Raw genomic sequence first — 25706 nt, 5'->3', positions numbered from 1 at the left:
CCGATCGACGGCATACGTCCTTGGCAGAAGCTGGAAATGTCCGCACTACCAGCGTGGAATGCACCGGCGGAAGTGACGTCAACGGAAGTCTCAGAGGGTCAGATGTCCAGGATACAAAGTGTTTCAGTTTATCCCGGACATCTGAGATGTCATGACGTAACTTCTGCCATTGTGTTCCATGCGGTAGTGCAGCCATTTCCAGCTTCTTCCAGGGCTGGACGCCGTTGATCGGCTCCATCATACCTCCAAAACATCTCAGGAAGATCTTCTATACTGCACCCACAGCTTCACCATCCTGCTGTCATCTTGACACACTGGCGGTACCCAAGGACGGATTTAGTGTGGTCTCACATCCTAACACAGATGAGCTTAATTTTATTCTTGCTTTTGTGAGTGTTTTAATTTCTACGAATTAAATGTTATTGTTACATACTGCACTTAGCTTTGCGCCTCCTGTTCCTTTTCTCTTCTACCATGGAATGAACTGTTAATCAGTTACACACTAAGATCACTATAGGGCCAGTTTTTGGTGGAAGGCAGTTAGATTTGTGAACTGTGGGCAGTAATCAGAGCACTAGGAATAGGTTGCACAAATTAGAGGAGATGTCCTTGATGGAGAATGATCCCAGGACCCCAGTGCTGCAATACTGCTTGCTGGTTAGTAAAATCTGATACTCAGAAGACTACATTCTTCACCATGGCACATTAAATAACTGAATAAAAATGTAACTGCTAGATCTATTGACCATATATCTACAGTGTGAAATATCCATTCTAAATCTTTTGTACCTGAATTATTAATGGCTTAAAATAATATATTGCCAGAAATTTGGAGTACCTGGAGACCCTATGTAAAAAACACATGCCCTGACCTTAATTAGTGGTTATCAGTAATTTGTATGGAGGAAATGTGGTTTGTTGATTGTGCACACAATGTATTGGGTCCTGTACTATGTATCTTCCTTCCTTGTGTCGTTCTGAATGTAATGCTCTTGTTTTGCATTCATCAGAGGCTAAAGACAGTAGTCTTGATTAAGCCATCCTCCATTTCCATACTGTGATCCTCCTTTTGATGTTCTTATCCACACACTCTCTCTAATATAACAGGATTCACAAGATGGGCTTAGCAGTGTGTGATTCTAAGAATCATTATTTTTGATAATGATAACCTGTAGCCCAGATTTATTTAAGCTGGCCGTACACCAGTAGATTTTTGTTCGAAAATCTTCCTTTTTCGGAACATTCATTCAAGTTTCTACTGGTTAGCGGAGTCAAATCAACGATCATTTATACCGCAATGACAAGAGAGAAGCAGAATGAGCTTCTTATTTGTTGAGCTTCTTCAGCTCATAAGAAGCTCAACAAAGTTCTAACCTTTTTTTGTAAAAATTATAATAAGGTAATGCGCATGCACTAGGTACAAAATAAACTTGTTTAATTCATTTGGAATTGCATTCAAGTAGCAGGTCTGGATGAACTTTTAAGAGCTTTCAAATAAAATTAGTTGGCACAACAATAGCAAGAAAGAATGATAGAATTAACAATTTTTCAGAATTTCAAACATAACATTTGAACACAATTTTACTAGTGTATGGCCAGCTTTAGAGTTACATAATAGTATGCTACTTAGAAAAAAGGCGGAAATAAGAGACATGCTAAATGATTTTGCTTGAACCTGTGCCTCAAGGTAACTTAAAATAAGGTTGTTTTCTGTGTTGTCTGCCTCATATGAGGACCTAAAGTGGGCACTGTCCATTTTTATGGAACGTGCAACCCTCACCCACTATCAGGATATGAAAATCATAGCAGTAGATTTGGAAGATGCTTAATCCTAACATGTAAAGGACCTTTGTAGCATTAGATGTGTTTCTAAACTGCAGTAGTGTCCCCTGTAGTTTTCTTGTGCTTGATGGGATAACTGGTATTCAGAGATGCCTCAAATCTACTGCCTTAGAATAAAGACAAATATTGGCATGGAGTCCCACAAAGGAGGTATCTATTCTCATGCAGACTGCGTAAATAATACAAACAAAGTGAATCGCCTGAAGGACATAAGATGAAAACAAAAAGCATGCAGAGACTTTTTAATGGTGTGCAGTGACCAGAGTTTTCATCACAAAAGCTAACAAGCTTTTTAATGTGACAGCTCCACATCTGTCTAGTTTACAAGTCATTTGAAGTATTAGAATATTGCGTAGGAATGTCTCTTATTTACACTTTGTAACCCAGACATTTTTTAAATGTAGACATCATAAATACATGCTTATATGCTAGGAATATATTAGGGAGGACAATCGGGCTTCTAATAAGCACATCGTACAGGAGAGCTTTAGCTGGTGCATTGTTGTAGGTGTTTTAAAGAGATCCGGTAACCAATTTAGAAAATTGCTGGTAAGAAAACAAAAAATTCAAGCATTTAAAATGCTACTTGTAGTGAATTTTCTTTTCAAAAATAATTTTTTGATCTCTTGCAATGGCTGCACCAGAGAGATTCAATTCCCTAACACAGCCCACTGCATCCTTGTATGTCATAGCCTTCTACTCCTCTTAGGATATCTAATTATTCCTTGTACTGGTCCAGTTCCTCCACCACTCCTCTTACCTCCCTACATAACAAACTAGTTTGTACCTCTGGATTGGGACTTTAAAGGCAACCATACGAATAAATCCAAGATGAAAAAAATAACTATTTTGTATTTAAAAGAAGATATTTTTAAAAAAATTATATCACTGTACAATACAAAACATGACATGCATTATACACAAATATACATGAAAGGGATGTACACTTATGCATATCCATCATTCTCCTCCTACATAGTGGTATTACCCAATTGCTGATTTGCAAAAACTGCCCAATCACATGCAGCTGGTTTTTGATCCTTGAGAATGGGATCTATCCCTGGGCCTCGGAGGCTAACATGACATATGGAGGAAACATTGACAATTTGACTATTGGACTGGTGATTCCTAGATGTTGGAGGCAACATATCCGGCGACAGTTTGTGCGTGGCGTTTGTCTTTGAATTGTCTTGTATCATATAGTGGTATCATATACCTGGAGAGGAGTCTATTTTGAAAAATCTCAAAACGTATTGTATACCCTACAGCTGAATAAACCTTTAGTCAGGACTATGTGATTTTGGGGATTTTGTAAATCGTTAATTGGGAAATACCACTATGTACAATGAGCATGATGGATATGCATATGTATACACCACTTTCATGTATATTGTTGTATAATACATGTCATGTTTTGTATTGTACTTTTGACATCATTTTTTAAAATATCTTCTAAATAACAAAAACTTAAATAGTTATTTTTTAATCTTGGATTTATTCATATGGTTGCCTTTGAAGTCCCATTCCACAGGTACACAGTAGTTTGTTATACAAAAGAAGGAATGATGGCAACTACACCCTGAGCCACAAAGACATCCTTTTTTCTGTTCTTGCCTCACTACATAACCTTTTATGTAGCTGTCAGGGTGGGGCTGCTGACTTCAGATTCAAGATGGTGGCACCCAATGGCAATCTCAGGGCTTTTGAATGTCTACACAAAGGTTTTTTTTTCCATATAAAGAACATGCATAGAATACGTTAAATGCACATATAATCTTGGGTGGAACATTTTTGTTGACATGAATGGTCTAGCAATAGAATCTCTTTAAAGGGTGAAGATCATTTATTACAATTGAAAAAAAGGACGAATATGGCTTCTCAGCCTTTTGGCTAAGATCAAGTGTATAAAGAAAGGAAGAATAGGATGGATGCACAAAAAAATCTGTTTTTCCTGCCATTATTAAAAAACATATCTTATGACGGCTAATTGTCTGTAATGATAATATAGTTGTATATGCTCTTTTGTCACCATTGTACAACAAGGACAAAATTTTCATGATAAAATGTCCTTATAACAGGGCTTTTAGGAAGTTAAAATAAAATCATTAAATCAACAGGACAGCCCAAGCTTGTAACATGTGAAGGCCCAGGCGTTCGTTCATGTGATCTGTCCTGACTGTATTCAGGCAATCTGAACTCTTATTCTCCCTGTGACGGGCGCAGCTTCAGACCCCAGCCCTTCTCACCAAACTCGTGACCGAAGGACTAGCCAATCTAAAACCGCGCTGTCACGTGCGTAACAATGCCACGCCCAGCTACACCCTGCACAACAATTTTCCAGCTAATTGGACCACAATCTATGTACCGGCAGCCTGGCAGCGATTGTTACTGGGTCAGGTTAATTACGCAATTAACCCTTCACACTGCCACCACCTTCTTTTTATACAGAGAAAGAGGAAACTCAGCAATACACTAGGATGATTGGTTAACCGTCAGTATCCCGCTATCTCTACAGACTGGTTATACAGAGGGTTAAATACTCATAGTAGTGTTCTTCAGCGGCAGGGACTCGTAAGTTACATTCAGGAGCTACAGAAACAGTTCAACACATTTAGAAAGTAAGATTTATTACTAAAAGGTCAAAAGGGTGCAGTAGAAATATTTACAGAAACAAGATGTAACATATATATATATATATATATATATATATATATATATATAGAGCACAACAGCACAGCAAACAGATAACAGAAAGAAGTTTAGGTAAATAAGTACTTGCCAAATAAATGCCTGGGATTAAGCAGTTTCAAGTCTGATGAGCTAAAAGGGATTTCTGGTCTTGCACTTAGTTGTGATGGCACAACAAGACTCTTGGTCAGCTAGATGGTACAGAGCCGATGGTCCTCACTTCTCTGACTAAACACAAAAAAAAACAGCTTCTTTTTCCTACTCAAAACCTCTTCCTACAGTGGCCAAGCCAAGCCTTATTTAGCCAAGATTTGTTAGGCAGGGACTCAGCATCATACGTTGGTTGCATTCCTGAGGGAGGGGGAATGAGGGGATGACTTTAAGACTTCTTGACACAGTGAGAGCTATGCCTGAACACCAGATCTGCTACACCTCCCCCTCTCAGGTGACTGCATATTAGTTTAAGAAAAATACCAAAATGCAAAAGTTTGGAGCAAAATGGAGAACCGCACCTCTCCCTGTGGGCATGATTGTGACACTCCCCTTCTGGAAAGATCACATGATCAAGTGCCTAGGCCTTCAGAAGTGTGTCCAGGACTGAATGTAACTTGAAAGTTTTGCAACCAATTATATTTTATTGGTCTAGTCCAGAAAGATGTTTAACATACTTTTATGTTATCATTTGAATATTAGTCCACTTTAAGTCATAGAATGATTCATTTGTTCTAGAATTCATACATAGTAATTTTAATGTGTCTCACTATTATTATACCATTCTGATTTTTAATGCTAGCAATTCCATATACTCTTGCTATATTGCAACATGTATTTTGTAATGCAAGTGTTTGCAAATTATGTTGGTATTTACAGATGATGCTAAAAATATTTTTTTTACCTGCATATGTATATTATACACATGATAGACATTAATTTTTATTCCTGATTTCATTCCAGTTCATTAATTTTAGTGTATCTACAAAATTATCACTACAAAACTATCACTCAGTAACAAAAAAAGTAATAAGGATAATAAACAGAAAAGGCTGTCGTATGCGAATCATTGCTTAACACATACTACACAAGCCATTAGTGTAATGCTTTTTCTTCTGTATGTTGGGGCTGCCAAGTTGATAGCAGGCTCCCTGCCAGCAGGGATACACCCATCTTTTCTGTTGTTTGTTGTATATTCCCAATGCATGTCCCCTGACCAGTTTCCGTGGCAACTATAAGAAAATGGCTTAGGCATTAACACTTTCATACTCTTGATATTGGAATAGCCCAAGTACTCTCCTGCTTGTCTTAGTGTGGTGATTAGTAAATAATATCATTCTGTGTTACTGTCTTTCTCTGCAGTATTTTTGGCTGCTCGTACTCTCCCGAGGTTTGGTGGGCATCGGGGAAGCCAGTTACTCAACAATCGCCCCGACTATCATTGGAGACCTCTTTACCAAGAATACCCGTACACTTATGCTGTCAGTCTTCTATTTTGCCATCCCTCTTGGAAGGTAAGCATTTTTACATGTAATGTACTGTTAGAAATAGGAAGTGGTTGGTGCAGAGTATCCTTAGTAAGCACAACCACTTGGACTATTTATAGCCATGTCACACAGGCTGCATTCACTTTCCATGCAGAGCCATGCACTGCACATGTATTGAGGACCTGACACTACAGCTTTTCTTCTTTAATCATGCATCAGCACCAGTTGCATGCTGACACTACAAGAATCTACTTATTTGGATTTTGCAAAAAACATGAATTTATAAATTATGTAATACCTCACTATATCTTTTAAGTATATAGTTGATATATTTAACATTGCCAGTCAGATCTGACAAAATGTTGTCACAAACTAAATTGTTGTCACAAACTAAACTCAGCAAGAAATGGAAAATACACACTGAGATGCAACTGTCTAAGAACTCCAGCTTATAATGCAGTAGTGCTGCTCCATGCTCACTACATGATCCTTGCTGTCTCTCACATGCAACCTGATGTAACTATGGTGTCCTTTTATCATGCAGTAGTAAATGGCCGCTGCTCAGTTCACTGGCATTCTCAAAGGAGAGAGTTCTCCTCTGAATGCCTTTTTATGAAGCGGTGTAGATCACTTCTCCGAATGAAGAGAGAAGCGTTCTACAAGCGCTTTGCACGCTAGAAAACGGCTGCTGTTACTATAATCTCGCGAGATTACAGTAAGAGATCAGTCAAACACTGTTTACTAAGCAGCGGTAAATTACCTCTGCTTCGTTTGCGGTTCCCCCGATTCTCCACCTCTGGGCTGGACAATCTGGAGGGAGAACACAGATCTCCAGTGAAGGGCTGACATCGCTCCTTCATACACTGGCCATCTGTGTGCTGAAATGATCAGCGGAGAACATGTTCTCTACTGATCATCTCTGTTACCTAAACCACTAATGATCTGAGATCAGCAACAATCATTAGGATCGCCGCTGATCTCTGTTTCATAAAAGGACAACAAAGTGTCTGTACTAAACACTTGTTCCTACCCGCCAGTTAAAAAAAAAAACTTGTCTCAGATGTTTGAATATCATTTTAGAAATCTACAAAACCCTGTTGCTCTAATTGGAGACTTTATAATTTTTTTCAGATATATACAAAAGTACAAAATTATGTAAAAAAAAAATCAGCAAATAAAAACAGTTTTTATTCAGTCCAAAGTTTAAATACAGTCCTTAAAGTTAAAAAATAAAAACAGAAGTTTGAGGTTATTTTATATAAACATATCAAGCAGAAACCCCATCTGTAAACATATTTTTAAACATATTATATATATATATATATATATATTTATATATAAATTTTCTTAAAACGTTGCAATCGTATTCCCAAAGTCTAGATGAACTAGATGAAGCAAAGTGTGTAAAAGTTCTCTATCTCAATGTTTTAGGTGCTATACTTGCATTGACATAGTTGTATGAGTGCTAAGTCAGAATTAAAATTAAACATCCAATATACACAATAACTGTATAATATAGATAAATTACAATTACTCACGTTATTATTCAGTCAGTGCAGCACAGTGGCTAAGTGATTAGCACTTCCACCTGCCACCCTAGGGTCATTGGTTCTAATCTCAACCATGACACTACCTGCTTAGAACTTGCATGTTCTCCCTGTGCCTGTGTGGATTTCCTTCAGGTATTTCGTTTTTTTCCCACACTCCAAAGACATGCTGGTAGGTTAATCGGCTTCAGTCTAAATTGGCCCTAGTATGTGTTTGTATGATTGGGAGCTAGGGACCTTAGATTGTAAGCTCCTTGAGGGCAGGGACTGATGTGAATGTACAACATATATGTAAACCACTGCATAAAATTGTCATCTCTCTCTCTCTCTCTCTCTCTCTCTCTCTCTCTCTCTCTCTCTCTCTCTCTATATATATATATATATATATATATATATATATATATATATATATATATATATAGTACCTGAAATAAATAAATCAGTTACTTGATTGTGCAGTGCAGCTGTGTGACCCTGATTATAGATGTCTCTGTTTACATATGATTGGTAATACCTAAAGCAAAGATAATATCATTAATCACAATTAATATAAATATAATTAATAATATTTCTTAGCTCAGGTTTAAGGAAGCATGTTCCCAGTGGTCCTTTTGGGGTTTTTTCTGTATTCTCGTTGCAGTTGATTACTCAGATTAAGATAAACTGTGAGAACTGTAGTGTTTTCTAGATAGCATTAGTAGATTATTGTTTAGTTTCCCTTATGGCCTGGAACTGATCTTTTAATACATATTCAGTTCTCCATGAAAGGCAACAATTTTGGTGCATCCTGCAAGTTCCCAAACTAAATTATAAATGAATTATTTTCATTAGTGGCAGAGTTGGCAAAAATATAAGGCAAGAGCTTGTTTTGCTGGCCCAACTATTCAAGTAATACCAGAAAGCATAGTGTAGTGCCAGTCAACATTGGCGGCCCCTAAAGTAGTTGACCTCTGCGTTGGAAGTCAGTAGACTGCATGGCGTATAACATACAAGTGGGTTCCTGTAAGCAATTTCCTAAAGTGAAGTGGTACAGTGAACTCATTTCCTGACAAATAAACCAGAGCAGCCACTAATCTACTGTCATGTACTATAAGCATCTCAATAAGGAAAAGCAGCAGGAGCCCAGCAATCAAAGTCTCTGGTGTGTATGTGTGCTTCAAAACTACCCTACTTATCAGTTAAGATATGTTTTCATCTGCTTTACTAAAATGTAGACACTGCCTTCTGCCGTGGGAATTACAGTGTTGCTCTAACATAACAGATATCTCTACTACCTAATCCAACAAACTCAGATGAAATTTTGATGAATGTGTATGTCTGGAAAAAAAAACAGTACATGTACAAATCAGTACATCTCGGGAATACATGCACATTTCCCCATATTGTATCACTTGAAAAACTCTGCAAATACCAAAAAACACATGTTGATCTGCCAAAAATCCAGTGTGCTTCTTACTTTCTGTTTAAGCTGACAACACGTTGACTCTGCTGCACTAAATCCCAAGCAGTAAACTTCCATTATGTTATGGAAAAGAGGAAAATAGAAGGGTTTCTGTAGTTATAAATGCATAAAACTGTGCATGCATTACAGCGATGTAATTAAAAAATATGTAAAACCAACATTTCATATTCCGGATATATGCCTGTATAAAAACTGGCCACACTAAGCAGAACACAGTGTGGTCAGTTCTGTAGCTATGCTGGGAACTCAGCCTGCTCTCCTCCAATAGTCAGACTTATCCTGATCCCTCCCAACACAGCCATTCACTGGGAACATCGGTGTACTGCTGTTTCTTCTTCCCACCTCTTATGCAGCTGAGAACAGAGAGGGTATGTGATCACTTATAAAAAAGGGAAAAGGAAGGTGTATATAATGATATATTTTCTTTTAATATCTATACATAGATGTTTTGACTTTCATTTCTATTTTAAACTGAATGGGTTGTTTTACAAGGTGATGGTTTGCAATCCCTTTTATTATGTGTTTTTTTTTTTTTTTTTGCCCAGATATACAAGTTAAAGAATAGAATCCTTTAAACATAACCTTTAGTGTACTGATAAACATGTCAAACATCCCCAGTTTTAAAAGAAGCTAATACTCATAAGACAGTTGCCTATATGTAGGCAGAATTATTAACAATTCTATTATCTTTTGTTGCCTTTAGTGGCTTAGGCTATATCACTGGTTCAAGTGTCAAGCAAGTTGCGGGGGACTGGCGCTGGGCTCTGAGGGTAAGATATTAATTTTGATATTTACAATGTACAATACTTTTATAGTTCTGAAAACAAAATGCTACATGATAGAGAATTCGTACACACCTGTTTAACAGCAGCTAGAAACTGTCAGGAGCCCAACCTAAACACCAAAAGTTTACTGAAGCATAACACATATTCTTTCACAATTTGACTGCCTGTTTTACTGCTTTTCTCTTTGTATGTGTTTTGGTTTATTCAATAACACATTGCAATAAGCAGTAATATAGTTTAACATGGCAGAGACTAACTGGATTTCCTGTTACTTCAGTTAAATAATTTAACTTCTGGTTGATATTGGTTTGCATTTCATCATGGAGCTTTATATGCATATCTTAGCATGAACAATATTACAATGGCTGGTGCAAAGGCTAAATAGACTATCAGATCATTCTATGCATGTGAAATTAGCATGACCAATGCAAATTAAATAGTGAGCCTAATTGAGTGGAAAAATTGCACTGGAGGCTACGTCTACTAAATTTCAGAAATAAATGCTAGCGCTTTGGTAATTAACATTATAGTAATAACTTCAAATTACAACAGCATATCATAAAGAAAAGACCCATCAAAAATTTATTTTAATATTCAACTGCAAACTAGTATTAGGAAGTAAAGTCTTTATCCGGAGGGGCCTCTTTCAGTTTTAATCCTTAAGCCAGCTAAAGAGCCAAAAAGGAGTGAGAGGGCCCATAAACACCAGTTTGTAACATGCCTTCCATAAAGGGAACCTGGGTCATTTATGTGCTCCTTTGCTTAGCACAGGCTTGTTCTGGAGTAATAAGTGCTGAAGCTACCAACTGGGAACATGCAGTAAAAGTGAAGCCACCTGTTCACTAAAACATGTGAATACATTTACATTTTACTAATAAACACAGAAACAAGACCTATTAGCATCATCAAGTGAAAAGAGTGCAGCAAGTCCCAACCATTCTTCTCCAAGCCTTCCATCACTTCTCCACCAACCGATGGGTGCTGGCTCTGAGCAGTCCATAACCCAAACAATTAGAGCATCAAACACAAAGGTAGAATTGCTCACTTTCTAAAAGCCCACAATGAATTTTATTGTTGTTGGTGCATGGGTAATCCACCTGCTTCTCTTACTTAAAAGGTAAATGGCTCTACCTTTGTTTTTGTGCTATAAGTGAAAGGGTTGGTATTACAAGGTGCATAATATTTATATTATTATTAGAATATGTGATTAGTTGATGCATTAATGCAGTTCCCTATTTAACACAAGAATTATTTACATATTGTTCTGAAAAACTGAATTTAGAGACCTGAACTGTCATTATTAGTGTGGGTACCCGATTCCAGTTTACCAGCTGTAAAACGTATACTTGTCTTGTTTAGAAAAACATCCAGAGCTCTTAATGAAATTCCAACCATTTGATCTTAATTGGCCATTGCCACCAAATCTTTTCTGTTTTCCACTGTCTAGGATTATAACAATGACCATTTCCTGATTTAAGGAAAAACATGCTTTGTTTCCATCGCTGTGGTATCTAGGTTTCACACATTATCCTTTCCATAGCAAAATGTGCTTCAACAGTGTTGCTATAAATATGATTTTAAAGCTTAACAAGCAGGAAGTGTTGCTTCTTTACCTTTTGACCCTCTTTGAACTCCTCTCTTAAAACATGAAACTGACCAGGGAAGCTAATTCCCAGCATGAGCAATTATACTTGTGCAGGAAAGTCATAGGCGCATGGAACCTGCAGACCAAAAGTCCATGGAAAGTTTTAATGAATCCAGTTGTAGGAATCCAATTATGAAGAAGGGGATGGAACAGTCTAAATGCCAAGGCAGGCTGCGGTAGAGTGAAGCAGACTCTAATATAGAAGAAACAAAGGATGAAACACAGCACCTCTAAGTGTAGACTGTGATGCAAGTTTAATAATTAAAAAGTAGGTAGGCAACTCACATATAAGTGATAAATTACAGGCTCATCAATGATGTGGATGATCAGTCCGCCTCATGGCCAAGGTGGTATGCTGCTGTGGAATAGTGGGACGGTGGGGGCAGTCAGGGTGGGTGAGACAATGGAGATCCCACTGTCTCACCACCCCACAGCGGCATACCACGTTGGCGATGAGGCGGACTGATCATTCACATCATTGATGAGCCTGTAATTTATCACTTATATGTGAGTTGCCTACCTACTTTTTAATTATTAAACTTGCATCACAGTCTACACTTAGAGGTGCTATGTTTCTTCCTTTGTTACAATTACACTTGTGGCCTAACAGGTCTAAATGATAATGGAGTCTTTTGTTTTTATTTTGTTTTTCTCTTCTTTTTGGAACCCCCGTATTTTTCTTAGAGTTATCTTCGTACCATACCTAAAGATATAGTCAAGTGGAATGCTAAACAATAAAGTTGAGTCCCACGCTTGGTTTTAAAGAACTTGCTGGGAAGGTCTTTTCCCAAAATTGCTCCAATCAACACAGCCAGGGTAATGTCCTCGGGCCTCTCTTGAGTGGATACTACATAAATTCTTGTTGGAGAGACTATAAGGGGGGTGGTGACAACATAATATTGGTGCTATTGGCCCACAGATAGTTTCCATACAATTATATGGAGAGTGCTGAGATAGCACTCCTAGCTGTCACAGCCTGTTTGGAGTAGTGGGAATGAGGGTCTGGGGTGGGGATGCAGGAAGACCAGGAAACTAGTGTCTACATCCTTCTGGCAACAAACCTGAAGATGGGTACATGCAGGAATGTGCATAGGACAATGTGGCATCATCACTGAGGCTCATTAGAAATAATCAGATGCTAAATACCCAATGCTGGCTGAACACATACTTAACACTCCGATCACAACCTTCCAAAAATACTCATCACAATCACTCATTTAGCAAACCGCAATATCCTTCATTTACTAGGATATAGCTGCAGATGTCCTTTTCTATGGCTACAAATTACTCTATCTGATGCAGACTTATTATTCGTGTATAATTAAACTGCAGTGACTGCTTCTAATAGTTAAATGAAAAATATTTTTGGAATATTTATCAATATTGTTCTAATTTTAATCATGAAACATATTTACTTTAGCATTAAATATAAGATTGCATTGTCTTGCAAATTTTTAGTCTCATCAATAGATTTAACAGGATGACATCTCTTCCAGGTCTCACCCGTGCTGGGCATGATAACTGGGTCTTTAATCCTGATATTTGTACCAGCTGCCAAAAGAGGCCATGTAGAACAGCTCAAGGCACGGAGTTCATGGTTTCGAGACATGAAGGCTCTGATTAAGAAGTAAGCTCTATATATATACATAACTGCTTATGCCACTTTGTAGGTGGCACATGCTGATTCCAGTTCCACCAGTGCAGTGGAGTACAAAATACATAATTAGAATTGAATTCATGTGTATATATAATACTAATAGGCATATATCAAGTATTCTGTCCCTGTTGTTCGTGCAGTCTTGAATCAGTGTACAGAGGGGGCACTGACTGCAGCAAACACTTTTGGCGACATTTATCAATTCTGTTGCAAGGAAGGACAGTGAGACATATTACGAGACAGATTTATTATAGCTAGGCAGCTTTATTAATTAATTCCCCTCTGCTACACTAAAGTAGCACTGTGCCAATATAAAACCACCCTTGACCACATCTTAATTGTGAATCAGTTTTCATTAAAAACCAGTGATGAAAATCTGTCTCATCTCCAGTTGTAAACCTGTTAGGACCCATGCAAATCTGACTCAGTTGACTGCCAAGGATTACAGGCAAATATATTGTTTCATATACAAAAAAATTGTTGCTTTGTTAACTGACAGGCAGCCTGATTTGCAACTAAATTTATCACTAATATGCTTGATAAATGTACATCTTTTTCAGTAAAATGATTCTATATATTGTTGGAACCTCTGCTCCCATGAAAACAGCTGCCCTCATTCCTTCTCATGCTGTCACAAGGAGAGGAACCTTTTTCGAAGCCCAAATCCAAGAAGATAGGACCCCCACCAGGCTTTACTGTGGTCTGTGACCCCATTGGAGAGATTTCCCCTCACTTCCTGTTGGTGTGGAAAGAACTACCGTATTTGCCGGCGTATAAGACGACTGGGCGTATAAGACGACCCCCTACGTTTCCTGTTAAAATATAGAGTTTGAGCTATACTCACCGTATAAGACTACCCCTCTTCCAACACGCCCCATCATTGGTGTCAGTGGGGAGGAGGAATAGTGGCCCATCATTGGTGTCAGTGGGGAGGAGGAATAGTGCCCCATCATTGGTGTCAGTGGGGAGGAGGAATAGTGCCCCATCGTTGGTGTCAGTGGGGAGGAGGAATAGTGCCCCATCGTTGGTGTCAGTGGGGGAGGAATAGTGCCCCATCATTGGTGTCAGTGGGGAGAAAAGTGCCCCATCATTGGTGTCAGTGGGGGAGGAATAGTGCCCCATCGTTGGTGTCAGTGGGGAGGAGGAATAGTGCCCCATCATTGGTGTCAGTGGGGGAGGAATAGTGCCCCATCATTGGTATCAGTGGGGAGAAAAGTGCCCCATCATTGGTGTCAGTGGGGAGGAGGAATAGTGCCCCATCGTTGGTGTCAGTGGGAGGAATAGTGCCCCATCGTTGGTGTCAGTGGGGGAGGAATAGTGCCCCATCGTTGGTGTCAGTGGGGGAGGAACAGTACCTCATCGTTGGTGTCAGTGTGGAGGAGGAATAGTGCCCCATCGTTAGTGTCAGTGAGGGAGAGGAGCGGCTGCTCCTTCTTTCAGTTCGGCCGCTTGATTTTCGCGGGGCGGTTCGGCTCCGCCTCCTCGCCGGTGATTGGTCGCCTGTGTGCCTTTCCAGTGCTGGCGCCCAATCACCGGTGAGGAGACGGAGCCGAGCGGGCGGCGGGACCATCGAGCGGCCGAACTGAAAGAAGGAGCAGCCGCGCTTCCTGGACCGGATCGTCGTGGGACCGGGACCGGAGCCAGGTAAGGTACAGCAGCCCCTCTGCCCACCCCTGTACTTGGTGTCCGTTGGAGGAGGAGGGGGGGCGGCGCCGCCCCTCGAAAAAGTGCCGCCCTGACACCGGCTCGCCGTATACCGGCGTATAAGACGACCCCCGACTTTTCAAAAGATTTTCACGGGTTGAAAAGTCGTCTTATACGCCGACAAATACGGTATCTCTAACTGGCAGGTAGTGATAGGGAATCTCTCAAATCTGGACACAGACTGCAACAAAAACATATTTTTCAGTAAAAATAGAGAAGAGTGAGAACCTCTGTCAGCTTATTATTACTGTCTGTGTCTCCCTGTTCTGGTGACAACCACTCCTCTCATTTCTTGCCCTGCCATCACAGGATGCCACAGAGACATAAAGTGGGATAAAATCTGTGCATCAGGGTTGCTGACAGCACGAAAAAGTTATATACAGAAGCATTTACTATTCCAAGTTTATCCAAAATGGAAATAAAAAAATTGTAAGCTCAAGTTTGGTTTTAAATGCTGTTGATGAAGATTGAACACTGAATACTTACAGAGAACTATGTGCAGGTTCAGTTTAAGCTCTGTCAGATCTTCTAGACTATTAAAATCATGGTTTTATAATAGCTGACCGAACATAATGGAAGGAGCATATTTTTGCTTATTCTGGTAATATACAGTAATGTATTTGTAAAGTATCTAAAGCAGATAATTTCAGCTATTCTACTGTATCTTCTAAGTCTTGAGTTCCTGGGTCTGCACTCTTGCTGCGGCCAATAATATGAGGACCCTACTCACTTTGAGACTTGATTAGTGTATGTATATATACAGTGAAGGAAATAAGTATTTGATCCCCTGCTGATTATGAATGTTTGCCCACTCACAAAGAAATGATCAGTCTAAAAATTAAATGGTAGGTGTATTATAACACCGAGAGACACAATATCAACAAAAAAATTGAAAAGAAATGCATGTCTAACAAATTATGCACTGATTTGCTTGTTCATGAGGGAAATAAGTATTTGATCCCCTATCAGCAGGATTTCTGGCTATCAGGTGTCTTTCATACAGGTAACAAGCTGAGATTAGAATCAGTCTCTTAAAGGGAGTGCTGCTAATCTCATTTTGTTACCTGTATAAAAGACATCTGTCCACAGGGTCAATCAAACAATCAGATTCCAAACTCTCCACCATGGCAAAGATCAAAGAGCTGTCCAAGGATGTCAGGGACAAGATTGTAGACCTACACAAGGCTGGACTGGGCTACCAAACTATCGCCAAGCAGCTTGGTGAGAAGGTGACAACAGTTGGTGCAATCATTCGCAAATGGAAGATACGCAAAACAACTGTCAGTCTCCCTAGGTCTGGTGCTCCATGCAAGATCTCACCTCGTGGAGTGTCAATGATTATGAGAACAGTGATGAATCATCCCAGAACTACAAGTGAGGATCTTGTCAATGATCTCCAGGCAGCTGGGACCAAAGTCACCAAGAAAACAATTGGTAACACACCATTCTGACAAGGATTGAAATCCTGCAGTGCCCGCAAGGTCCCTCTGCTCAAGAAAGCACATGTCCAGGCCCATCTGAAGTTTGCTACTGAACATCTGAATGATGCAGAGGAGGACTGGTTGAAAGTGTTGTGGTCAAATGAGACCAAAATTGAGCTCTTTGGCATCAGCTCAATTTGCCATGTTTGGAGGAGGAGGAATGCTGCCTATGACCCCAAGAACACAATCCCAACTGTCAAACATGGTGGTGGAAACATTCTGCTTTGAGGGTGTTTTTCTGCTAAGGGAACAGGACAACTGCACCGCATCAAAGGGACGATGGACGGGGCAATGTATCGTCAAATCTTGGGTGAGAACCTTCATCCCTTAGCCAGGGCATTGAAAATGGGTCATGGATGGGTGTTCCAGCATGATAATGACCCAAAACACAGCCAAGGCAACAAAGGAGTGGCTCAAGAAGAAGCACATTAAGGTCCTGGAGTGGCCTAGCCAGTCTCCAGACCTTAATCTGATTGAAAATCTGTGGTGGGAGCTGAAAGTTCGAGTTGCCAAACATCAGCCACCAAACCTTAATGAGTTGGAGAGGATCTGTCAAGAGGAGTGGGCCAAAATCTCTCCTGAGATGTGTGCAAACCTGGTGGCCATCTGCAGGAAATGTCTGACCTCTGTGATTGCCAACAAGGGATTTGCCACCAAGTACTAAGTCATGTTTTGAGAAGGGGATCAGATACTTATTTTCCTCATGAACATGCAAATCAGTGCATAATTTGTTAGACATGCATTTCTTTTTAATTTTTTGTTGCTATTCTGTCTCTCAGTGTTACAATACACCTACCATTCGATTTTTAGACTGATCATTTCTTTGTGAGTGGGCAAACATTCAAAATCAGCAGGGGATCAAATACTTATTTCCTTCACTGTGTGTGTGTTTGTGTGTGTGTGTGTGTGTGTATATATATATATATATATATATATATATATATATAAATTTTTGTGATTCAGCATGAAGCAGGAGACCCTGGAACAATAATGTGGGTGGGAACATCTAATACTCCAAGGTGGACAGGGATAACATGGAGTTGGGAATTGTGGCAGGGAGATCTCACAGTCAGAAAGACAGGCATACAGTATTAGCTAGGGACTGACTCCACAGCTCCACCTTAAAAATATCAGTGAATAAAATATCAGTTTTAGATGCCTTTAATACTCACCATATATCTGTAAAATAAGTTACTGGACCATATCTAATTGTTTGTTAATTGTGTTATTTACTTATATATTTAATTTTCTCACCAGCCGCAGTTATGTCTTCTCTTCATTGGCAACGTCAACAGTGTCCTTTGCAACGGGTGCTCTGGGCATGTGGATTCCCCTCTATCTGTACAGAGCCCAAGTGGTGCAGAAAACAGTGGAACCCTGCAACTCTGGACCTTGCAGCACCAAAGACAGGTTATTACTAAAGCATATTTGAATTATTTATCAGTGTAGTTACCATATTTTTATTGCAAGAAAAAAATAATACACATTTTTATTTTTAAACAGCCTAATTTTTGGAGCAATCACCTGTATCACTGGCTTTCTTGGCGTAATAACGGGGGCTGGAGCTACTAAATGGTGCCGTTTGAAAACACAACGTGCTGACCCACTTGTCTGTGCTGTTGGCATGCTGGGATCAGCTATCTTCATTTGCCTGGTCTTCGTCGCTGCCAAAAGTAGCAGCATAGCTGCATATGTAAGTTCCAGTACTGGGAAAATCTTCTGTCTTCAGTTTTTCTGCTTTTTAAAATGAGTTCTACCCAGTGAGGGTGAAACAGGCCTTCTGTGCTGCTCAACTGGTATCCAGATTGCACATGATCTGCAAGTGTCATTTTCCTGGTAAACAAATCGTGCTAATTGATTAAGTAAAGAACATCACTGGCTAATATATAAATAATTAATATATATGTTTTTTTAAGTAATTAACTAATTTTTCAATTCCAGTTAGTTAATTTATATTGAGTTATTACTAAAAGTCATAATCGGTACTGCTGTGGTAGTGTCTGCTCTGTAGGTCTCTGTATAGGAAAGGAAGGTGCTTAGCTCCTATAGGAGTTACAAAACTCAGCAGACAGGAGGAAGGATACTGGGCATCACCTATAGATCTGTAAATGTTAAAAACGTTTGTCACACCCCCCACACCCATGTGGTGCAGCTCCTGAGTATGTGGATTGGATCACAGAAGAAGGTGCATTAATTTACAAACATTTTGGCAAATGTATATCTTTTTGATAAAAGTTAGGAACTTCACAAACTTTTCTGAAAAATAAAAGCCATTAGGGGTTTCTGTCAAGAAATGTATATTTGCAAGCACAGTCATAATAGTTCAAGAATAAATATTCAGATTCCTGCATATGTCCAAATATGACTTTAATGAGGACAAACTCTAACACTAGAAATTTAGAGGTTATTTAAGTCTATAGGTAGTCACTGCACAAGCAAAGCCAAAACCAGAGGAGATTTCATGTCAAAAAAGATAGACACCAGAGCCAGGGAGAGGTAAGTAAGCATCTAAGTGGGGCTCTCTAAGTTAGATTAGGTTAGGGGTCTTGGGGGAGTGGATTAATGGCTTCTCCTTAAAATTATATATTCAACAGTGGTCCAACAATTCCATTAAACTGAAAACCAAATCTCCTGTTGCTCCCTTTTCAGACCTCATTGATAATCTAGTGTTTGCTATAAATATATTGCATTCACAGTAATGTTAACACCACTGCATACTTGACGATAAGAGGTTATTTTCATTTGAAAACGTAATGCTACAAAATAAGCATTAATGTGCAGCTTTTTGTTTTCGTGAAGCTTTTTTCTCCTGGAGCAGTGCAAAGCTATATCACAACAAACATGATTTTATGACCCCAATTTATCTTGACCCAAGGGGCAGGAAAATGTTTGCTCATGGGCACATTTTGATTGTTATAATGCAGCCTACTTGACAACTGTCAATTGCAAATTGCACATATGTTAGTGTATCTATACACATTTTTTAAGCTTTGGATAGTTTAGGGAATGACTAAAACCCCCATCAGGGGTGTATCCCATTGAGGAGATTTCTGTTCATTTCTTGCCCAGAAGTAAAATGAAATGTCTCCAAAGTAAGGGAAAATCCCCATTTAAAAAACGTATTCACAACTTAATACGTAAATTTAGAATTGGTATCACTTTCTGTCCTGATGAAAATTCAAGTGGTTGAATCTACCCGACAGGGACACTAACCAGAATGAATCCTACCCCAAACTTCTAACCCTTACATATATCCAAATCTAAAAACGTTAAGACGTTAACTGACTGTGTTGGAACACAAGTTGCTTATGATCCATACCTTGTTAGCTTGGTGGCTGCTATACTGTCAGAAAAAAACTTCTGTTCACACTTTGCACAAGTCAGATCACCAACAGGCAGTGTGATAACTGATGTACAGGATGGTGGTGGATAGTGATAACAGCATCAGTTTCAACATCTATCATTTTAATTTACCTTATTATATTTTAGCTATAACTAGCCACCTTTTGGTAAACTTTTGGCAGTTGTCATAGCAGAGGTTAAGGAGAATATTGGGTGCAGGAGCTAGAAAGAGAAGATACAAGACTTTGATAGCTCAAGTATCATAAAGCTCTTACTAGAACAGTACACTTCCAGTTATGCATATAAGGCAAGCAGCTTGCTACATTAAGTTCTATTATTGTGTTTTATTTTCACTTTGATAATCATGTGACATGGTTTTGGGCAAAAAGATGGAACCTCTAAAAACCGGCATCCCTGGTGCCCAAGTACAACACTTACAGTATTTAAATGTTTCTAAGACATAATGTATGCTAAAGAGAATGTAAATTTGTTGGTCATACTGAGAATCTATGGCTGAATCATTTACTGACAGGTAGTATTTACTGTATTTGTCCGGCTTGAACAAAAGGTTGCAAAATTTAACCTACCTAAAGAAATTACATGCAGGATACAACCATATTGTTCTTCAAAGCTATACAGCATAATAGCAGCAATCCAAATAAACAAAGAGGTAGTAAAGGAAAACAATGACTGGAAAGACTGTGTTACTGTTTGTGCAGATTAATATCATGGGTAAGGACTTTCTATTACAAATGTCAGCCATGTACATGTAAGCAAACAATACATCAAAAGAGCCACAAGCACTCCCAATGTGACCATCTACAATACATAGCTATCCCCTTCAAATAGCAAAAGATAGAAATGGTATTCGTTCTGTATGGGTTTTTAGTATTTTCCCTGGTATATATTTTGCATTATAGGTAGCAAGGAACAGTTACAGTGCCTTGAAAAAGTATTCATACCCTTGAAATTTTCCATATTTTGTCATGTTACAACCAAAAATGTAAATGTATTTTATTGGGATTTTATGTGATAGACCAACACAAAGTGGCACATAATTGTGAAGTGGAAGGAAAATGATAAATGATTTTCAAAAATTTTTTACAAATATCTGAAAAGTGTGGCGTGCATTTGTATTCAGCCCCCTTTACTCTGACACCTCTAACTAAAATCAAGTGGAACCAATTGCCTTTCAGAAGTCACCCTATTCGTAAACAGAGTCCACCTGTGTGTAATTTAATCTCAGTATAAATACAGCTGTTCTGTGAAGCCCTCAGAGGTTTGTTAGAGCACATTAGTGAAAAAACAGCATCATGAAGGCCAAGGAACACACCAGACAGGTCAGGGATAAAATTGTGGAGAAATTTCAAGCAGGGTTAAGTTATAAAAAAAAAATTCTCAAGCTTTGAACATCTCACAGAGCACTTTTCAATCCATCATCCAAAAATGGAAAGAGCATGGCACAACTGCAAACCTACCAAGGCATGGCCGTCCACCTAAACTGACAAACCAGGCAAGAAGAGCATTAATCAGAGAAGCAGTCAAAGACCCATAGCAACTCTGGAGGAGCTGCAGAGATCCACAGCTCAGGTGGGAGAATCTGTCCACAGGACAACTGTAAGTCATGCATTCCACCAATCTGGCCTTTATGGAAGAGTGGCAAGAAGAAAGCCACTGTTGAAAGAAAGCCATAAGAAGTCCCATATGTAGTTTGCGAGAAGCCATGTGGGGGACACAGCAAACATGTGGAAGAAGGTGCTCTGGTCAGATAAGACCAAAATTTAACATTTTGGTCTAAAAGCAAAACGCTACATGTGGCGGAAAACTAACACTGCACATCACTCTGAACACACCATCCCCACTGTGAAACATGGTGGTGGCAGCATCATGTTTGGGGGATGCTTTTCTTCAGCAGGGAAGGGAAGCTGGTCAGAGTTGATGGGAAGATGGATGGAGCCAAATACAGGGCAATCTTAGAAGAAAACCTATTAGAGTCTGCAAAAGACTTGAGACTGGGGCGGAGGTTCACCTTCCAGCAGGACAGCGACCCTAAACATACAGCCAGAGCTACAATGGAATGGTTTAGATCAAAGTATATTCATGTGTTAGAATAGCCCAGCCAAAGTCCAGACCTAAATCTGATTGAGAATCTTTGGCACAACATGAAAATTGCTGTTCACAGACACTCTCCATCCAATCTGACAGAGCTTGAGCTATTTTTCAAAGAAGAATGGGCAAAAATGTCACTCTCTAGATGTGCAAAGCTGGTAGAGACATCCCCAAAAAGACTTGCAGCTGTAATTGCAGTAAAAGGTGGTTCTACAAAGTATTGACTCAGGGAGGCTGAATACAGTTGCACACCACACTATTCACATATTTATTTGTAAAAAGTGTTGAAAACAATAATCATTTTCCTTCCACTTCACAGTTATGTGCCACTTTGCGTTGGTCTATCACATAAAATCGGAATAAAATAAATGTATGTTTTTGGTTGTAACATGACAAAATGTGGAAAGGGGTATGAATACTTTTTCAAGGCATTGTATGTATAGCCAAATCAGAAATGTCGGGTACAATCCCAATTCCAAAAAAGTTGAGACACTATGTAAAATCTACATAACAGCAGAATGCAATATTTGCAAATTTCATAAGCCCATATTTTATTCACAATAGAAATTAGAAAATGTATCAAATTTCTAAAATTAAAACATTTACAATTCTAAAAAAAATAAGGTCAAAATGCTAAATTTTCTCAGTTTTCTGTTGTGAATAAAATATGGCATTGAGATTTGCAAATTATTGCATTCAGTTTCTGTGTAGATACACAGCGTCCCGACTTTTTTTGGAATTATTTTTGTATATGCACAGTATAAATCCATATATATATACAGTCATGGCCGAAATTGTTGGCACCCTTGATATTTCTCCAGGAAATCATGTATTTCTCACGAAACGTATTGCATTAACACATGTTTTGCTATACACATGTTTATTCCCTTTGTGTGTATTGGGACAAAACAAAAAAAGGGAGGAAAGAAAGCAAATTCGACATAATGTCACACAAACCTCCAAAAATGGGCTGGACAAAAGTATTGGCACCCTTTCACAACTGCGGATAAATAAGAATGTTACAAGCATGTGATGCTCCTGTAAACTCACCTGGGGCAAGTAACAGGTGTGGGCAATATAGAAATCACACCTGAAAGCAGATAAAAAGGAGAGACGTTCACTTAACCTTTGCATTGTGTGTCTGTCTGTGCCACACTAAGCATGGACAACAGAAAGAGGAGACGAGAACTGTCTGAGGACCTGAGAACCAAAATTGTGGCAAAATATCAACAATCTCAAGGTTACAAGTCCATCTCCAGAGAACTAGATTTGCCTTTGTCCACAGTGCGCAACATTATCAAGAAGTTTGCAACCCATGGCACTGTAGCTAATCTCCCTGGTCGTGGACGGATGAGGAAAATTGATGAAAGATTGCAACGCAGAATAGTCCGGATGGTGGATAAGCAGCCCCAAACATGTTCCAAAGACATTCAAGCTGTCCTGCAGGCTCAGGGAGCATCAGTGTCAGCGCGAACTATCCGTCGACATTTAAATGAAATGAAACGCTATGGCAGGAGACCCAGGAGGACCCCACTGCTGACACAGAGACATAAAAAAGCAAGACTACAGTTTGCCAAAATGTACTTGAGTAAGCCAAAAGCCTTCTGGGAAAACGTCTTGTGGACAGATGAGACCAAGATAGAGCTTTTCGGTAAAGCACATCATTCTACTGTTTACCGAAAACGGAATGAGGCCTACAAAGAACAAAACACAGTACCTACGGTAAAATATGGTGGAGGTTCAATGATGTTTTGGGGTTGTTTTGCTGCCTCTGGCACTGGGTGCCTTGACTGTGTGCAAGGCATCATGAAATCTGAGGATTACCAAAGGATTTTGGGTCGCACTGTAGGGCCCAGTGTCAGAAAGCTGGGTTTGCGTCCAAGATCCTGGGTCTTCCAGCAGGACAATGACCCCAAACATACGTCAAAAAGCACTCAGAAATGGATGGCAAAGAAGCGCTGGAGAGTTCTGAAGTGGCCAGCAATGAGCCCAGATCTAAATCCCATTGAACACCTGTGGAGAGATCTTAAAATTGCTGTTGGGAAAAGGTGTCCTTCCAATAAGAGAGACCTGGAGCTGTTTGCAAAGGAAGAGTGGTCCAAAATTCCGGGTGAGAGGTGTCAGAAGCTTATTGATGGTTATAGGAAGCGACTGATTTCAGTTATGTTTTCCAAAGGGTGTGCAACCAAATATTAAGTTAAGGGTGCCAATACTTTTGTCCAGCCCATTTTTGGGGTTTTGTGTGACATTATGTCATATTTGCTTTTCTGCCTCTGTTTTATATTTGTTCCAATACATACAAAGGGAATAAACATGTGTATAGCAAAACATGTGTTAATGCAATACCTTTTTTGTGTGAAATACTTGATTTTCAGGAAAAATATCAAGGGTGCCAACAATTTCGGCCATGACTGTATATATATATATATATATATATATGGATACATATGTGGACTATTTTACCAGCAAAGATTTTTTATTTTCTTCAGGCTGTTTTATGATCCAGTGCCATTCACAACAGCCCAGCCATGTCTTGTAGACTAGATAGTATTTAATCACAAACTCTGTAAGCTTGCTGACTCTGTTAGACTGACAGCACTGTACAAAGTAACAGAGCTCCGACTAGCTTAAAGTGCTACCTTTTTCTCTCCCAGTTACTATGCAGGGATTATAGGGGACAAACATAACACAGATTTAGGTACTCATGTTGGTTACATGTAAAATGTAATTTAATGTTTTTAATAAATACATAACTGGGTTAAATGGTGTATACATTTTGCATATCTACTTTGAATTTGGCTGTAAAATAGAAGGCCATTTTATTATCTGATTATATATTTTTTTTCCTTTTGAACTGTTAAGCCAATATCATTTCAGCAAGCTGTCCCATAGATTTGTTTATGTTTTAGTGTTTCCTATTATATATAATAGATATATCATTCTTGTACTTTTTTCCAGATATGTATATTTGCTGGCGAAACTTTGCTTTTCTCCAACTGGGCCATCACTGCTGATATGTTAATGGTGAGTCTGTTAGACATTTGAATCATACAAGGTTTTGATTATACATTCTTAAGACCAATTCTGAGAGATAAGTGGATCGTAATTCTATATGTCTTATACATACACTTATGCATTGCTGACTTGTGAATATTCAATCCATACATTTAACTTTTCTTTAATTACTTTATATTAATCCATAATTAGTTTAGCAGTTAACAATAGGTTATATTCTAAACAATTATTGCTTCTGGGAAAAGGTATACTCTAAATTAGGGCTCACAATTTCAAGTCCTGAGCTACTAGCCATGCCTTAGGAGTTACTCACCACCAGTTGCTCCACCCAGCCGCTACCCTGCCATGCCCCTAATCCCTACTAAACATGCCCTCGTAAATTCTCTCATTAAATGACACTGTTAAATGTTCTATGCAGAATACAGTTACAGAAATAAATATATACCCTCTTTCACCCCCCCCCCCCATAGCCATGTTCTCTACCCCCTTTTCAAAAAAAAGAAAGGGGGGTGAGAGAGAGAGAATGGGGTGAGAGAAAGAGAGGGGGTAAGGGGGGCAAAAAAGGGGGGTGATTGGTATTTCTGCTACTCACAATTATGGCACCATCCCCCCATAATTTGAGGTTATAATGAGCACACAACCACCCTCTTAGAACACATGGTCTCCATTATGGTACAATGCAGCCCCCCCCCCCCCAGAACACACACAGGGCCCCCTACTACATAAAGTGAATACAGAGCCCCCTACTACATAAAGTGAATACTGAGCCCCCGCCACCACCATATATACACACACACACATATACACACATACATACACACACAGACACACACATACAGTCAGGTCCATAAATATTGGGACATGGACACAATTCTAACATTTTTGGCTCTATATACCACCACAATGGATTTGAAATGAAACAAACAAGATGTGCTTTAACTACAGACTGCC

The 25706-nt window shown here is 39.1% G+C and overlaps 1 protein-coding gene across 2 annotated transcripts in view; it reads left to right on the top strand.

Annotated features, from left to right (window-relative positions):
- SPNS2 (SPNS lysolipid transporter 2, sphingosine-1-phosphate) overlaps positions 1-25706 on the top strand; it is a 182655-nt gene that overhangs the window by 136849 nt on the left and 20100 nt on the right. For both annotated transcript variants that reach the window (XM_089655403.1, XM_089655404.1), the window contains exons 4-9: positions 5884-6035; positions 9721-9787; positions 12944-13074; positions 17547-17699; positions 17793-17982; positions 24699-24764. In XM_089655403.1, coding sequence (XP_089511529.1) covers positions 5884-6035; positions 9721-9787; positions 12944-13074; positions 17547-17699; positions 17793-17982; positions 24699-24764 — 759 coding nt within the window. The remainder of the gene's footprint in view (positions 1-5883; positions 6036-9720; positions 9788-12943; positions 13075-17546; positions 17700-17792; positions 17983-24698; positions 24765-25706) is intronic.

The sequence above is a fragment of the Staurois parvus genome, unplaced genomic scaffold (genome assembly GCF_062004578.1).
Source record: "Staurois parvus isolate SC_StPar_1 unplaced genomic scaffold, SC_StPar_1.0 ptg000839l, whole genome shotgun sequence".
NCBI classification, from domain to species: Eukaryota; Metazoa; Chordata; class Amphibia; order Anura; family Ranidae; genus Staurois; species Staurois parvus.
Note: the sequence above shows the minus strand (reverse complement) of the source record. Positions and strands in the feature narration are given on the sequence as shown.